Here is an 18,216-nt window from a genome sequence, read left to right on the forward strand (position 1 = left end):
TGTCAACCTGTGCAGACTTCCAGACAACTGAAACTAACGTGAACGTGGAAGAAATCAGGTGACTCAGACATGGAGGACCGAAGACCTTGTCCGGAGGCCCGGCCCAGGAATCCTCATATTAACCACAGAGGTGAGCGAGGGTTTCTACCTTCAGGTGATCCCAGACTGATGATGGTTCCACTTACGATTTTTTGACTTTACAAGATGGTCCAAAAGCAATATGCATTCAGTAGAAACCATACTTCAAATTTTGAATTTTGAACTTTTCCTGGGTAAGATACTGTCTTGTGATGTTGGGCAGCGGCAGTGAGCCGCAGCTCCTGGTCAGCCACTCTGTCCCAAGGATAAACAACTAATACACTTACAACCATTCTGTACCCAGACAACCATCCTGTTCTTTTAGTACATTATTCAGTAAATTACATGAGATATTCAACACTTTGTTACAAAATAAGCTTTGTGTTAGATGAGTTTGCCCAACGGTAGGCTAATGTAAGTGTTCTGAGCACATGTTAAGGTAGGCTTGGCTATGATGTTTGATAGATTAGGTTTATTAAATGCTTTCTCTCTTTTTTTTTTTTTTTTTTTTTTTTTTTTTGCGGTACGCGGGCCTCTCACTGTTGGTGGCCTCTCCCGTTGCGGAGCACAGGCTCCGGACGCGCAGGCTCAGCGGCCATGGCTCATGGGCCCAGCCGCTCCGTGGCATGTGGGATCCTCCTGGACCGGGGCACGAACCCGTGTCCCCTGCATCGGCAGGCGGACTCTCAACCACTGTGCCACCAGGGAAGCCCTTAAATGGTTTTTCAACTTAATGTTTTCAACCTACAGTGGGTTTATCGGGAAGTAACCCAGTTGTAAGTTGAAGAAAATCTGTAATGGGAAGGAAATTGAGTTACTTATGAATGAGCAGGCCCACCAAAATAGATTGCACCTCTCAAGTAAAGAATGGTTTATTCCTGGGAATTCCCAGATGGCCCTGTGGTTAGGACTTGATGCTTTCGCTGCCATGGCCCAGGTTCAATCCCTGGTTGGGGAACTAAGGTCCTGCAAGCCGCACAGCATTGCCAAAAAAAAAAAAAGAAAAAGAATGGTTTATTCCCTAGCTACAACATGGATTACTCTGAGACTAGACGACCGTCCCCTTTCCTTAAGAGAGCTTCTAAATGGGTGCAGTTCACTTTAGCAAAGGTAGTGTTGAGGTGTCAGAAATGGAAATAACCGTTTTTTGGGGTTTTAAAAATATTTATTTATTTGGCTGCGCCAGATCTTAGTTGCAGCATGTTGGATCTCGTTCCCTGACCAGGATCGAACCTGCGCCCCCTGCATTGGGAGCACAGAGTCTTAGCCACTGGACCACCAGGGAAGTCCCTGGAAGTAACTGGTTTAGAGCAGCATTATCCAGTAGAAACATAATGTAAGCCAAAAACTTAATTTTTAATTTTCTAGTAGCATCATTAAAAACAAAAAGAAACAGGTGACATACATTTTAAAAACTTAATTTAATAAAATTTGGTATTTGTCTTATTTAAGCCAATATATCCAAATAATATCAATTTATTATAATTGAATATATTTTACTATTATAGTACTTTTCTTGGAGTTTTTTTTCTTTCCAGTTTTATTGAAATATAATTGACATACAGCACTGTGTAAGTTTAAGGTGTACAGCATAAATGATTTGACTTACATGTATCATGAAATGATTACTGAAATAAGTTTAGTGAACATCTGTCAACTCATATAGATACAAAATGAAAGAAATAGAAAAAATTTTTTCCTTGTGATGAGAATTCTTAGGATTTACTCTCTTAACAACTTTCCTATATAATATATAATGGTGTTAATTACATTCATCAGGTTGTACCTTATATCCCTAGTACTTATCTATCTTATAACTGAAAATTTGTACCTTTTGACTCCTTCATCCATTTCCCCCTCCCCCAACTCCTTGCCTCGGGAAACCACAAATCTGATCTCCTTTTCTATGACTTTGTTTTTGAAGTATAATTGACCTACAACATTATGTTAGTTCCTGTTACACAACATAATGATTCAGTATTTCTGTATATTTCAAAGTAATCACAATAAGTGATTATTGTTACACAATCTGTTACCATACAAAGATATAACATAATTATTGACTATATGCCCCACACTGTACAATTCGTACCCATGATGCATTTATTTTGCAACTGTAAGTTTGTACCTCTTAATTTGCCTCATCTATTTATCTTCTCCCCCTACCTCCCTCCCCTCTGGTAACCACCTATTTATTTTCTGTATCTATAACTCTGTTTCTGTTTTTTTGTGTTTGTTCATTTCTTTGGTTTTTTAGATTCCACATATAAGTAAAATCATACAGTATTTGTCTTTCTCTTATTTAGCATAATGCCCTCTAGGTCCATCCATGTTGTTGCAGATGGTAAGATTTCATTCTTTTATGGATGAGTAGTATTCCGTTTTATATATATATGTATGTATATATGTATGTGTATATACGTGTGTGTGTGTGTTTGTGTACACCCCACATCTTCTTTGTTCATTCCTCTGTTGATGGGCACTTAGGCTGCTTCTGTATCTTGGCTATTGTAAATAATGCCGCAGTGAACATAGGGGTGCACATACCTTTTCTAATTAGTGTTCATAGTACTTTAATAATTTTAATATTTGTATTGACTCCCACCAAATATTCAAATATTATCATTTTAAGATGTTATCAATATAAAAAAGTTTAATGAGGTGTTTAACATTTTTTGCCGTTAAGTCTTTAAAATTCCATGTGTCATTTTACACATCTTAATTCAGACTAGTCATATTTAAGATGCTTAATAACTACACATAGCTAGTTGCCATGTATTTGATAGCACATGTCTAGAGTCCTTGGCACCAAAGCAAAGTTAGTTCTGAAAGTATCACTCTACTGTAGTGATTATTCTGTTTGCTCAGAACTTTCTAAAACGAAACTAAACTGAATGGATTCTTGCCTTTCCCTAAGTTTGCAACATGTCTTCTGAGTTTCAGTCATGGAACGAATGAGGAAGAACTGTCGAACTTTATTTTATGAGCTACGTGAATGTTGAAAGGATGAGAAATGATACAATTTTCCATTCTTCCAAAACACTGAGTCTTCTAATCAGATCAGATTATCAAAAGTAGGACTTTCTTATGATGTCTTGGGAGTTTGAAAAGTAAATATAAAAGTAACAATTATAAAAATTTAAAGTTCAGTATTACAGTATTTATATTTTACCAAATTTTCCTTTATCTTGTCACATTAAAATTTTCTCTACAATGTACAAAACAAGGAAACATACATTAGTGGATTTAGGATCTGACGGCATGAAATGGTACAATCATCTTGAATATGGTGTGCATTTGAAACTTTCATAACATTTGTTATCATCCAATCGTGGCGTACAGTCTTATTTTGTTTATTTGTTTTTAAAATCTCCAAGTCATTCTGCTAAGTGGGGTCAGCTCTAGAATCAGTTTTAGAGAAAAGGAAATTGAAAGAAAAAGAGCTTGGGTATGTTGGCCAAAGGTCACTTATGAAATGTGTGGCAGATCAAGGAAGACAAATTCAGCTTCAGCCACAGGATGATGTTAGCTTTCCTTTGTGTGCTGGGTATGTCTCCTCCCTCTCCCCACACCTCCCTGTGTGAGGCTTGGGAATATATAAGTACTAGGTCGATGAACTCGTGCTGCAGAAAGGAGGAAAAGTTAATTTTCATTTTTCAGCCTCCTGAATCAAAGTTTGAGTTTCATTTCTCAGTTTTCTGAAATAGAACTTGAGTTTTATTTTTCAGTTTCCTTCACAATCTATTATTTGGCTCAAAAACATCTTGGTAAAGGAAGCCCTACCTTCCCCCTTTGCCATCTGATGCTGAGGAATGTTCAAAAAGCATTTCCCTTTATGGTTTTATCCCATTTGACGTCTCTGTTGCCTATGACCTAATTGTTTAGAGGCAGAACCAATGGCCCTAGAAATCAATAGGGTATTCCCAATAAAAAATTATTAGTATTTCTGCTAGTAATTAACATTAACGAGAGCTTTTTATATGTCAGGTAGTATACTAAGCATTTTGTAAACATTTAATCTTTACAGCAACCCAGATGGTGAAGCTTAGAGAAATTATGCAACTTAGCCAAGGTTATACAGTAAGGAAGTACCTAGACCAAGGTTTGAACCAGATCTGTTTAGCTGTGAAACTCATGCTCTCACTGTTTTTCGGTACTGGCAAGAGACTGAAAGCAATGAGATGACCTTTTTGAGCCTCTGAAATAATCCCAGCTTGTGAGGATTAAACGAGTAGTTATCCTCCATCATGTATTAGGCACTCAACAAATGTTTATTTTTTCTTTTGCGCCCTTTGAAAAAACAATATTTTTGTAATATATACAACAAACATTATAAACTAGTTTATATTTATCACGACTTGGTCGGAAACCTTTTTTCTCTCCAAATAAAACCTAAGCTGCTTAGTTGTTTTGGAAAATGAAAGTATGTTCATATCATTGTGCTTACCCAAAATTCCCATTGTGTTTAGGGCCTATGGATGGAGAATTACCACCAAGAGCTAGAAATCAGGCCGATAATCCACCAGCCAGTGCTCTCAGAGGAGGAGCCAACCAGCCCGGAAGGCATCCTAGGGCCAACAACCATCCTGTTCCTCATTGGCAAAGAGAGGAGAGGTTTGGGGCTGTGGGCAGGAACCCACATCAGGGCAGGAGAAGCCAGGAGGGGCGTGCCAGTGATGAACCTAGAGGCCAAAGACATGGTCAGGAAAATGACACCAGGTGGAGAGGTGGCAACCAGGAGGGAAGGAACCGCAGACCACCACGATCTGATGAAAACTTTCAGCAGTGGCGGAGCCCCCACCAAAAGCCTGCAGAACAGCCACAGCAGGTGAAGAAACTGGGCTACAAGTTCCTAGAAAGTCTTCTGCAGAAAGATCCCTCTGAGGTGGTCATCACACTTGCCACAAGTTTAGGACTGAAGGAGCTCTTGTCTCATTCTTCTATGAAGTCCAACTTCCTTGAGCTCATCTGCCAAGTTCTTCGGAAGGCTTGCAGTTCCAAAATGGACCGCCACAGCATTCTCCATGTTCTGGGCATATTGAAGAATTCCAGATTCCTCAAAGCCTGCTTGCCGGTTTATGTGGTAGGGATGATCACTGAATCCAGCCCCCATGTTCGAAACCAGTATCCAGAACACATTAGCAACATCATCTCCCTCCTCCAGGACCTTGTAAGTGTCTTCCCTGCCAGCTCTGTGCAGGAAACTTCCATGCTCATTTCTCTCCTGCCAGCTTCTCTTAATGCTTTGAGAGCCTCTGGTGTTGACATAGGAGAAGAGACAGAGAAGAACCTGGAAAAGGTCCAGACCATCATCGAACATCTGCAGGAAAAGAGACGAGAGGGCACTTTAAGAGTGGACACCTACACTCTTGTGCAGCCTGAGGCAGAAGACCATGTTGAGAGCTACCGGACCATGCCCATTTACCCCACTTACAATGAAGTGCACTTGGATGAGAGGCCATTCCTTCGCCCCAACATCATTTCTGGAAAATACGACAGCACTGCTATCTATCTGGATACCCACTTCCGACTCCTGCGAGAGGATTTTGTCAGACCCCTGCGAGAGGGCATTTTGGAACTTCTCCAAAGCTTTGAAGACCAAGGCCTGAGGAAGAGAAAGTTTGATGACATCCGAATCTACTTTGATACCAGGATTATCACCCCCGTGTGTTCGTCAACAGGCATTGTCTACAAGGTGCAATTTGACACAAAGCCACTGAAGTTCGTTCGCTGGCAGAACTCCAAGCGATTGCTCTATGGGTCCTTGGTGTGCATGTCCAAGGACAACTTTGAGACATTTCTTTTTGCCACTGTGTCTAATCGGGAGCAGGAAGATCTCTGCCGAGGAATTGTCCAGCTCTGTTTCAATGAGCAGAGCCAACAGCTGCTAGCAGATGTCCAGCCCTCTGACTCTTTCCTCATGGTGGAGACAACCGCATACTTTGAGGCCTATAGGCACGTCCTGGAAGGACTCCAGGAAGTCCAAGAGGAAGACATCCCCTTCCAGAGGAACATCGTGGAGTGTGACTCTTATGTGAAGGAGCCAAGGTACTTACTAATGGGGGGCAGATACGATTTCACTCCCTTAATAAAGAATCCCTCTGCCACTGGGGAATCTCTGAGGAATACTGAGGGCTTGAGACATACCAGAGTTAATGTCTTAGACCCCAGCCAGTGGCCCTCAAAAGAAACCCTGAAGCTGGATGACTCCCAGATGGAAGCCTTGCAGTTTGCTCTCACAAGAGAACTGGCTATTATTCAAGGACCTCCTGGAACAGGTAAGAGAAAATTTTTCAGAGCACATGACATTTGCCCTATGAGATAGGCAAGGGAGACTTGACTCTAGGTTTCTGGAATGTCTCAGTTTAAAACATTCCCCTGGAATGGGCATTGAACTTGTTTAAAAAGCAGCTCCTCATAGTGATTTTCCAGTGAGGACCTATTGGTATGCGTAGTAAGACTGCTGAGGGGTCAGACTTAGGGAGATGCATTACTTCTGCTCCGTCACAGGCTATATTAATTTGCTTGATCTTACATAAATTTAAGTTAAATAATATCAAGTATATAATAGCACTGGACACCAAATACTGCTGTATATGATTTGCATCTGTTAACTCATTGCAACTCTGTGAGGTAGAAACCATTCCATTTTATAGATGAAAAAAACTAAGGCAAAGAGAGGTTGAATAATATGTTGAAGCTCACACAGGTGACAAGTAACAGACCTAAGACTAGAACTCAGGCAGTCTAGAAGCCGGCTCCTGGCTTCTCTATCTACCACACTGAACTTGCTTCTCTTGGAAATATACCTCTCTACATCCTCCTCCCCGTGTGCCACTCTCTAATCCTCCTCTGAGATGATAGCTACTACTATTAGCAGTTTGACATGTGTCTTTTGAGATGTTTTTCAAAGTTAAAACTGATATATCTTTGTGTCTTTACGTGTATTTATAAGTTTACATAGCACACTTTTCCTATTTTTTAAATAACAAAAACAAGATTATGCTCTATATATTGGCCTACAATTTATATATATGTATATAACATGTTAGGGGTATTTTTACATTCTTTACACTGCAGTCACATTTAGAAATATACCTCACTCTTTTTTACCATCCCTGCATTCATGGCATGAATGCACCAAGATTTTTTTTTTTTTTTGGTTTCATAGACAGTGCTTAATAAGTATTCATAATCTATATCTGTGTGTGTTTATCTCTGAGTACTCTGCTTATTATTTCTGTAGTTTTTTTCCTAATGTGGGAATTCACGTTAATAGTTAGGGTAGGTACTGCTAAATTACCCTCCCAAAAGAATATTTAAAAAATAAAAAACAAAACAGGAAGAGGTTCTTTAAAAATAATGATAAAATAATGGCAACTCGTGATAAAAAATTAATGTAACAAAATGGAAAGTTCTTCCTGATAAGAAACACCCATATGATGGGAAAATCTGCATAATTAAAGTGATGCTTTCAGGGCTTTAGAAGAAGAAAAAGGATGTATCAGTTTGTACTGCCACCGAGAATGAATTAGTGTTCCCATTTCCTTATATACTTTCCAGCATTGTTGTATGTTATTAATCTTTGCTCATCAGCAGTTTTTGCTGATCTGAGAGGTTAGAGTTTTTGGCTCATTAATTTTAACTTTATGTTTTAATAAAAAATGGTTCAAATATTTTAAAAATTCCACGTCTCTCTCCTCCCACCATCCCACTCAGTTCCTTTATCTAAAGCAAACAATGTTATTGTCTTCCTGTTTATCCTTCCCGAGATATTCTATGAATATTCAAGCAAATGCATACTTATATTTATTTCCCCCCACTTTTTTTGACTCACTATGCTAGAAAACACTTTGCATATGTTTTGCTTTGCTCACTTATAAAATATTCTTGGTGATCCTTTCATACTGGTGCATAAGTATTATCTCACTCCTGTTTGTGGCTGCATAATATTCCATTGTATAGATAGCTCATAATCTCTTTAACCAGTTCCCTATGAAAGATTTACTGATAAAAACAATAGGTCAGTGAACAACCTTGTTTGTGAGTCATTTCACACAGAAGCAGAATATATCCAGGAGAGAAATCCCTAACTGAATCAAAGAATATGTGAATTAGTAATTTTAATAGATAGTGCCAAATTGCCCTCTGGAAATGTGTATCACAGTGGTTAATTTGTATTTCTTTAATCAAGAGTGAGATTAGGGCTTCCCTGGTGGCACAGTGGTTGAGAGTCTGCCTGCCGATGCAGGGGACACTGGTTCGTGCCCCGGTCTGGGAAGATCCCACATGCCGTGGAGTGGCTGGGCCTGTGAGCCATGGCCGCTGAGCCTGTGCTCCGCAACGGGAGAGGCCACAACAGTGAGAGGCCCGCGTACCACAAAAAAAAAAAAAAAAGGTTAAATATTTTATCTTGTCTTTATTAGCTATTTATATAACTGTTTCTGGGCCTCCCTGGTGGCGCAGTGGTTGAGAGTCCGCCTGCCGATGCAGGGGATACGGGTTCGTGCCCCGGTCTGGGAGGATCCCATATGCCGCGGAGCGGCTGGGCCCGTGAGCCATGGCCGCTGAGCCTGCGCGTCCGGAGCCTGTGCTCCGCAACGGGAGAGGCCACAACAGTGAGAGGCCCACATACCGCAAAAAGAAAAAAAAAAAAAAGTTTATATAACTGTTTCTGTGGATTGCCTTTTCGTATTTGCCATATTTCTGTTGAATGGTTTCTTTTTCTTACTGATTTATAGGAGCTGTTTGTATATTCAAAATATGCATGTTGCAACTAATTTCCCCTAATGTTATCATTTGAATTGAGACTCTTTAGCTCCAAGTATAGTAATGTAATCATTTCACGCTAGGTTGACACACACACACACACACACACACAGCTACTAAGAAACAGCCTACCTGTGAGTTTGAGAGGGATGTGACAAAGGGGGTCATTTTTGAGGTGGAAATCCCGAAAAGTATCCATTCTAAGGGGAAGGAAGCAGTAGGAGAGGATGGGGTAAATATTGAACTATAAAGATTTTCTTTCCTCCGAAGGACTCCTTAGCCATCCAGTCCTCCAAATTAGAAACATAGGAGTTATCCTTTTCTGTTCCCCACCCCAGCCAAACCATTATCAAGTTCCAATCAAGTTTACCTCTGAAACTTCTCCCCAGTCTGTGTACTTATCTCAACTGCTGGAGCCAGACCTTGTCCTCACTCACTGGAAGATGTCAGGAACCTCCCAACCAGTCCATCCCTATTCCCCCTTGCCCGTGCTTACTCAGTTATCACTTTCCCAGGGAAGCCTCTTCTAATCTCATTGAGTAGGCCAGAATCCCAATTATTTGTTTTCTTGCTACCATGTATTTCTCATTTCCCACATTTGTGATTTTTACATTTCTTTGTGTGATTAATTATCTTTCTCTTCTGCAAGTCTGTCAGGTCCAGGAAGGAACCATGGCTGTTTTGCTCACCATTGTATTTCTTGCACCTAACCCAGTGTCTAACACCTGTTTGACACTCAGTACATATTATTTGAAGAAAGAAAAGGAAGCAAGAAATTGTTATTTATCTATACTGAAAAGTATTCAGCTGTACTGAAATTTTATTTTCTTGTATTGCTCACTCAACATTGAGTATTTTTTAGGACAGTGGCTACCTTCTCAGCTTGACACAATGTAAGAATTTAGCTGTTTGTAAACAATTAATTATTGGCCATTTACTAATGAGCCCATAACTCTAACTCCAATGTTGACTTCTGTGAGTTTTTCACTCCTATCACAGAGGCAAGTCTACTGTGGTATATTAAAAGCATTTCTAGGGCTTCCCTGGTGGCACAGTGGTTAAGAATCCACCTGCCAATGCAGGGGACACGGTTCGAGCCCTGGTCCGGGAAGATCCCGCATGCCGCGGAGCAGCTAAGCCCATGTGCCACAACTACTGAGCCTGCGCTCTAGAGCCCGCGAGCCACAACTACTGAGCCCACGTGCCACAACTACTGAAGCCCGTGTGTCTAGAGCCCATGCTCCGCAACAAGAGAAGCCCTACAATGAGAAGCCTACACACCGCAGCGAAGAGTAGCCCAGCCAAAAATAAATAAATTTATTTTTTAAAAAAAGCATTTCTGAATAACTTGCCATGTGAGATTGGAAACAATGTATATGTCCATCAACAGAAAACTGGCTAAAAAAATGCCTTACAGCCCTGAAAAACAAAAAGAGGATTCTTTTTATGTACTGATAGAGAACTACCTCCAAGATATATTAAGTGAAAATAGCAGGATATAGAACAGTGAAAATAGTCTGCTACTGTTTGTATTTTAAAAAGGAAGGTGGGGGGCTTCCCTGGCGGCGCAGTGGTTGAGAGTCCGCCTGCCGATGCAGGGGACACGGGTTCGTGCCCCGGTCTGGGAAGATCCCACATGCCGCGGAGTGGCTGGGCCCGTGAGCCATGGCCGCTGAGGCTGCGCATCCGGAGCCTGTGCTCTGCAACAGGAGAGGCCACAACAGTGAGAGGCCCGCGTACCGGGAAAAAAAAAAAAAAAAAAAAAAGAAGGGGGAAGGCTAGAAAAAGACTGTATATTCGTTTTTGTTTGTGCATAGAATGACTACCTCTGGAAAGTTACGCAAGAAACTAGTAACGCTGGTTGCTTCCAAGAGGAACTAGGTGGCTGGGGACAGAAGAGTGAGGAGGACATAATACACCCATTTGCGCTTCTAGGATTTTAAACCATCTCAATATATTACCTTAAATTTTTAAATAATAATAATAATTTGCTGTACGTAATTACTCCTTTTAGAAAGTCTCTTAAGTTTTTTAACTCTCCTTTTTCCTTGTTTTTTAGGCAAAACCTATGTGGGTCTAAAAATTGTTCAGGCCCTTCTAACCAACGAGGCTGTTTGGCAAGTTAACCTCCAGAAGTTCCCCATCTTGGTTGTGTGTTATACTAATCATGCTTTGGACCAGTTTCTGGAAGGTAATATCTGTCGGCAAAATTGTTCTGTTGGGAGTTCCCTGGTGGCCTAGTGGTTAGGATTCTGGGCTTTCACTGCTGTGGCCTGGGTTCAGCCCCTGGTCAGGGAACTGAGATCCTGCAGGCTGTGTGGTGTGGCCCAAAAAAAAAGTTCTCTATTAAGACATTTGTAGTTGAACCGTCAGCAAGTTCAGTAACTTTCTATTGCTCTTTGGATAAAGTCCACAACCTGGAAGGCTGTGTGTGGTTTGCTCCAGCCTAATTCTGAACCTCATCTCCTACCTCTTCTCTTGTTCTCTCTAACTCCAGCAACCCTGACTGTCTTCAGTTTCTTGAGTTCTCCAGCTTCTCCCTTGGCCCATGCTGTTCCCTCTGCCTAGCATGTACTTTTTCTTTCTCCCGCTGTCTGCATCTTGATGCATCCAGCCTGGATGGCTCCAGCTGATTCCTCAGGTCTCACTTCATGTGGACCTGCCCTCTTGGCCCCAGACAAGGTTAAGACTCCTTTTGTATTTTTTTCTTCAAATACTTAATTAGCATATATGTACCAATTTATTTGTATGTGTCTCTACCCTAGACTATAAACACTAAGTAGATTGGTCCTGTTTCTTGCTGTATTCAGAGATCCTGGCACATACTAGACACTCAAACAATATTAATTGCATAAATGAATGAATAAGTGTTTGTTTTTCCTTTGGAAAATAATGCTTAGACTATTATTTTCTAATCTTTCATATCCTCCTTTCATCTAGATTAAATCTTCCTTATTCCTAGAGTATCAGTTTAAATTAGATCCTCAAAAATCAGATCTCTACCCCACCCAAACTAGTTAAGGTCCCCTGTTATACACTCTTAGCATGTATTTATAGTATTAAGTTTTATTATGATAAAATGTTTAATATGTATCTTCTCTGGTAGACTGTGAGACATAAGAACAAACGAGGAACTGAGCCTGTGTTTTGACCACTGTATCTTCAGAAACTAACACATGGCTGGCACATAATAAGCAATCAGTAAATACCTGTAGAGTGAATAATAGAGAACATTTACTAATGCTTACTTTGGGCCAGGCCCTCCCTAGGAGCTATAAGGATACTCTCTCGTTTATCCAGACTATAGCCCTATAAGGAAAATATTACTGTCTTCAAATCACAGACAAAGAAACTGAGGCTCAACTTAAGTAACCTGCCCCAGGTTACATAGCAGTAAGTGGTGCAGACGAGACTTGGGTCCCCAAGTGTCTGATTCTAAAGCCTTTACACTTTACTGCTCTGCAGGTCACATCATCTCTGGGGCCTTCTTGTTCGCTGGTGGGGTAGGTTCCCTGTAAGTACCAGTTTGTACCCTAAGGGACCAGCTGCAACAACATCCCAAACATACACAGCTCTCACCTGAGAGAATCTAGCATAGCTCCTCTTAACTCTTCCATGCTCTACTTTGCTCCACAGGCATCTATAAATGTCAAGAGACCAGCATTGTGCGGGTAGGTGGAAGGAGCAACAGTGAAATCCTGAAGCAGTTCACCCTGAGGGAGCTGAGGAACAAGCGGGAATTCCGCCGCAACCTCCCCATGCACCTCCGAAGGGCCTACATGAGTGTAAGTGCCAGCTTTGGAGATCTGAGGTAGCTCAAGGGAGAGATAACCAAGATGGCAGTGGCTTTCTGGGTAGGCAGTCCAGGGGAGATAGGGAGGCTCCACAATGCTGTGAAGGACCCTGGTTCCTTCCAGCATTCCATTCGGGTAATCCTGCGGTGTGATCTTTGCCCTCATAATCCAAGATGGGGAAAGGACAGAAAAGGGCACACCACCCCTCCCAGCCCCTGCCAGGGCCTTAAAGCTACTTCCCCAAAACCACCCATAGCACTTTTTCTTACAGCCTGTTGACCAGGTAAGTATCATCTTCTAGCTGGGCAGCATTGTGCCCAACCAAAACTTTGAGTTCTTATTACTAAGGAAAAAAGAGAGAGGTCTCTACCACAGTATATTTGGCCTGTTTTTCTGTTGTATTATTTGTTTCCTTTTCTTACTAGTTGGTAGGAGGTTTTTAGACATTTTAGATATTAATCCTTTGGTTTAAAGACTGGCTGTTCCTGTGTTAGCTTTGTTTTCCCTCAAGGCAGAGACTGAGTTTGGGGCATGATAATACTTCTTCATCATTTCTTTCCCTCTGTTCTTGATAGATCATGACACAAATGAAAGAGTCAGAGCAAGAGCTGCATGAAGGGGCCCAGACCCTGGAGTGCACCATGCGTGGCGTACTACGGGAACAGCATCTGGAGAAGTACATCTCCCTCCAACACTGGAAAAGCCTCATGAATGGACCAATACAGGTAGGGGTCATCTTGTGGGGCACAAGCATCTCTCTTGTCCCCATATTTGGCAGCAGAAGTAGCAGTCCAAAGCATTAGCTATAATCTGCTAAGATGCTGCTGTGATGTGAAAAGTTCCTTTTTGTGAGAAAAGGCAGCTGAATATACTAGTCAGAAACAAGACTCTGGCACCAGTCTGCTGGATGTGAATACTGATTTTGCTCTAGGCAAGTTACTTAATTTTCTTGTTCCTGTTTTGTCTTTTGTAAAGTGGGGATAGGGACTTCCCTGGAGGTCCAGTGGTTAAGACTCCAAGCTTCCACTGCAGGGGACACGGGTTCGATCCCTGGTCGGGGAACTAAGATCCCGCAAGCCGTGAGGCGTGGCAAAAAAAAAAAAAAAGTGCACATAATAACATTAAGTTCAACCACATGAAATTGCCAATATTTTTAAATTTAACTTGCAAAAATGGCAGTTTCTTACAGATCAACTTAATTCTTATAGTATTGTTATTGAATAAACAAGTCAATATTTGTAAACCTCTTGATTTAATAAGTGTGCTCTAAGTGCTTGTTAAATTAAACAAAATCATAACGAGGCAACCTAGCACATATAGAGGGCCTGGGACTTGACAGTCTGGTCACACAGACTTGTGACTTGAGCCAGTGTGATCCTCAGGTCCCTCAGCAGTCAAGCAGGAATAATAATAATGCCTGCCTTCAACGGATATTATAAGAAGTATCTGCTATCTGTGTATTTTTTTTTCTTTGTTGGCTCTACTGCGCGGCATGCGGGGATCTTAGTTCAACCAGGGATTGAACCCATGCCCCCTGAAGTGGAAGCACAGAGTCTAAACCACTGGACCACCAGGGAAGTCCCTGACACAATCTCTGTTAAGTGGTTGGCCAGGAATCTAGTGAGATGGTAGCTCTACTATCAATGGGTTGGTGATTTCCAGGGTTTCAAGCCCCAAAGCCTAAAAGGGTCAGTCAGAGTCCTATAAAGGACTGAAGCAGGCTAGATGTGAGGCGTTGGGAAGTAGCAAGGACTGAGGCAAACTGGAGAAGGGGTGGCAGCAACCCACTTCAGCCATTTGTTGCCATTTAGGATGCAGGCTCATTGCTCCCATAGCTCCTGAGTTTTTCAAAAGAGGCAGGAAGTTTTTGTTTTTATTTTTTATTTTTATTTTTATTTTTTTTGCGGTATGCGGGTCTCTCACTGCTGTGGCCTCTCCCGCCGCGGAGCACAGGCTCCGGATGCACAGGCTCAGCGGCCATGGCTCACGGGCCCAGCCGCTCCACGGCATGCGGGATCTTCCCAGACCAGGGCACGAACCCGTGTCCCCTGCATCAGCAGGCGGACTCTCAACCACTACGCCACCAGGGAAGCCCAGTTTTTGTTTTTAAATCTATGCAAGTCATATTAAATGATCCAGTTGCCCAAATGTTGCGTTTTTAAGAGAATTTTAAGGGAATTACCCCTTGATCCTTTGGGAAGACCTTTCCTCATGCTAGTTGTCACAAAATTCTCATGACTAATAATTCTTTCCTCAGAATAGCGAATGGATTTGCTTCCAGGGCAGGAAGCATTCCATGATGCTGGAGTGGCTGGGTCTGGGTATTGGTTCTTTCATCCAAAGTGTTGCTCCAGCAGGACCTGAAAATACAGGTAAGAGGTGCATGTCTACCTAGAATCACATCTTAAGGTGGAATATGGTAAAGACTAGAAGAGCAGGACTTAAAAGTAATGCCCAGAATTTATAAAGAGCTATAATCAATCAGAAAAAGACAAATAATAGCTTAATAGGAAAACAGATAAAAGACTTTTAATAAGCACGTCACAAAATAAATCCTCATGGTCAATAAACATGAAAAGTGCTCATTAGAAACGAGAGGAATGAAAACTACAATGATATACTATTACACACCTACTAGACTGGCAAAAATTAAAATGTTTGATATAATCCCACATTGAAAGAATGTGGAGCAGTGGGAACTCTGATGTGAGGCTGATGGCAATATTAATTGACAAAACCACTTTATGATAATAGAAAAGCAGAAGGAACTCAAATATCCATCCATATTTGTACACCAGATGGATAAATTACAATCTATTCAGATAATGGATACAGCTGTGAAAAGGATTGAATTACAGCATATACAGCAATATGTATGACTCTCAAAAACATGCTGAATGAAAAAAGCAAGTTATAGGAAAATATTGATCTATACAGTATGATTTCATTTATATAGAGCTCAGAAAAGTCAAAACTAGATGATGGTTGTTGTTTGAAGATATATATACATTATATATGTGATAAAGTTAAAAGGGAGGAATGACTAATCTAGAATTCAGGTTAGTAGAGCCCACAAAGGTCTTCAAAGAAATTGGTAACTTTCTGCTTCTTAAGTTGGGTGGAAGGTACTTGGATGTTCATTTTATATACTTTTATAATCCTTTAAGTTGCACATTTACGTTGTATACTTTCCTTTGTATATGTATTTGACATAAGTAAAACCTTCCTTAAAAAGGCATACATTCATGTGATTTTTTAAATGTAACAAAAAGGTATGCAAGGAAACCTAAGTCTCTCTCCCCTCTTGTTCCTCCCATTTCCCTACCCAGAGGTAACCACTTAAACCCCTTAAGAATGTCTTCATGCATCTAAGCTCTTATAGGTACCCTTTTTCGTCCTTTGGCTTCAAGCGTCTCCATCCCTGTCCTTCCTGCTTTCCTCTCTTAGCCAAGGCAGAAGGGGAGGAGGAGGAGGAAGAAGGGGAAGAGGAGGGTTCGCTGATTGAGATCGCAGAGGAGGCTGAACTGATTCAAGCAGACCGGATGATCGAGGAGGAAGAGGTGGTGAGGCCCCGGCGGCGGAAGAAGGAAGAGAATGGGGCAGTACAGGAGTTGGCTAAAGTGCTTCTGGCCATGAGGCTAGACAACTATGGCCCCGGGACAGCAGCCGGGCAGGAGCAGGCTGCAGGAGAGTGGGAGGTAAGCTCACTTCCTTGTGGCCCCTGCAAGTCCTAACAGAGCGGGAAATGGGAGTTCAGTTATTATTGCCAGGTGGGTGTGGGTAACTCTCCTGAAACAGGCCTGAGAGCATCTGTTCTGACCAGAACCACAGCCCCTGATTTCCACTCATTTCTGTTGCACTGTATGTATTCACTTCATCCTCATAATTAGCTTAATTTACCCTTTTACAACCTAATCCTAGTATAAGATAGGTCCAGTTTCCAAGAGTATAAAAATTATGGCCTCTTAGAGGGGCCCTGGCAAGAAATGCTAACTTAGAAAGACAGGAAGCAGGTAGCCAAGTGCTTCTCTTGAACTTTTAGAGAAGCGCAGCACATATGAGTCAGATCAAACACTTACGGTCTCAGTGCTTGGTGCTTTCATGGATATTCTCTTTTCAACTACAAACAAGTCTGTGCATTAAGATTTTAGAGGATTCAAGTAAAATAGAATGAAGTAAGCTATGTAGACTGGATGGAATATTCATCCTTCAATCACTCTGAAATTTGATATTTCTCTTAGAGCCAGAATAGTATAAATGCCCAGACTTTCTGTCTGCTCCTTCCTTTGGTAGAACCTAATGGTCCTCAGAATTTACCGTGTCTTACTCTGACTATAATAGAGCACTGAACCCCATTGATGATTTAAGGGACTTCAAGGGCAGCTTTGAATGCAGCTTTCTCCAGTCTGCTGGCTTTGAATCTGATCTCCTAGTTCAGTTCAACATCACTATGCGAGGGACAGAATCATGAGCCCAGTACTTGGAATCATGGATTGGGCATCTCTGCCATGTGGCCTCCGGAGTAGTTGAATTGTTTGGTTTTGAAGCAGAGGGGGGTCTATAGTATTGTGACATCTATCTGGCATGCCAGTCCTTCTAAGGCTCATGCAGAGCCAGGGGGGAGCACTTGCTCCGAAATGGTGCCTTTTACCCACTTGTTAAAGGTACTATCTTGATAGAACGGCATTAAGACCATCTTAGCAGGATCTGTATGGCATTTAACGAGAGAGACGCACCTCCACTACTGTCATGACATGTTTTAGGAATGAGAAGCAGACTGTGGTCAAAGATGTTCAGTAATAACTAGTGCCAGCACTCTTCTAAAGTGCTTTCCATGTATTTACTCCTTCAGTCAATCTAGCAACTCTGTGAAGAGGTACTATTATTATTCCCATTTTATAGAAGGGGACGCTGAGGCACATAGAGGTTCAGGTTCAGTAGCTTATTCTAGGTCCCACAACAAATAAGAGGTAGATGGGACTTTGAACCCAGACAAACTGGCTCCAGAGCCCTCATTTAGCAATGAAGTATCTGTCGGGAGAGTGTGAGACACTTAGAGAAGTTCATCAGAGATGACAGCTCTTTTTTTAAATGTGCTCTGGCCCCCGCCTCGGGCTTAGAACCAGGCCCACCTCTACTCAGTGACTCTGACTGGTACTGATACCTACAGACCCAGCGCAGCCAGAAAAAGAAAATGAAGAAGAAAGTGAAGGTTGAACTTCGCAAGCTGAACACCATGACTGAGGCCGAGGCCAATGAAATCCAGGACGTTTGGCAGCTGGACCTGAATTCTCGCTGGCAGCTTTACAGGTACTGTGCCCGTCCCCCTCCCCCCCACCTACCCCAGCCCGCCCATGTAATTTCCCCAGGGGGTTCCTTTCCTGTTCCTAGAATATAAGCCCTTCAGATCTTCAACATTAGTGTTAACCGACGATTGATTGAGCACCCCACTGAGCTGAGTGCTAGATGCAGCCATGGGATAGAATAGACACGCTTTGTTCTACCCTCACGGGGTTTAGAGGCTATCCGGGAAGGCAAATCCGTTAGTTCCACAAATAAAAAGTTACAAATAGGC

General features: G+C 41.8%; 1 protein-coding gene across 2 annotated transcripts in view; it reads left to right on the plus strand.

Moving 5' to 3' along the window:
- ZNFX1 (zinc finger NFX1-type containing 1) overlaps window positions 1-18,216 on the plus strand; it is a 28,367-nt gene that overhangs the window by 2,320 nt on the left and 7,831 nt on the right. For both annotated transcript variants that reach the window (XM_060119822.1, XM_060119821.1), the window contains 8 exons: window positions 16-130; window positions 4,548-6,356; window positions 10,907-11,038; window positions 12,484-12,632; window positions 13,217-13,366; window positions 14,899-15,013; window positions 16,089-16,339; window positions 17,812-17,951. In XM_060119822.1, coding sequence (XP_059975805.1) covers window positions 70-130; window positions 4,548-6,356; window positions 10,907-11,038; window positions 12,484-12,632; window positions 13,217-13,366; window positions 14,899-15,013; window positions 16,089-16,339; window positions 17,812-17,951 — 2,807 coding nt within the window. In that variant the 5' untranslated portion in view covers window positions 16-69. The remainder of the gene's footprint in view (window positions 1-15; window positions 131-4,547; window positions 6,357-10,906; window positions 11,039-12,483; window positions 12,633-13,216; window positions 13,367-14,898; window positions 15,014-16,088; window positions 16,340-17,811; window positions 17,952-18,216) is intronic.

The sequence above is a fragment of the Mesoplodon densirostris genome, chromosome 16, assembly GCF_025265405.1.
Source record: "Mesoplodon densirostris isolate mMesDen1 chromosome 16, mMesDen1 primary haplotype, whole genome shotgun sequence".
NCBI lineage: Eukaryota > Metazoa > Chordata > Mammalia > Artiodactyla > Ziphiidae > Mesoplodon > Mesoplodon densirostris.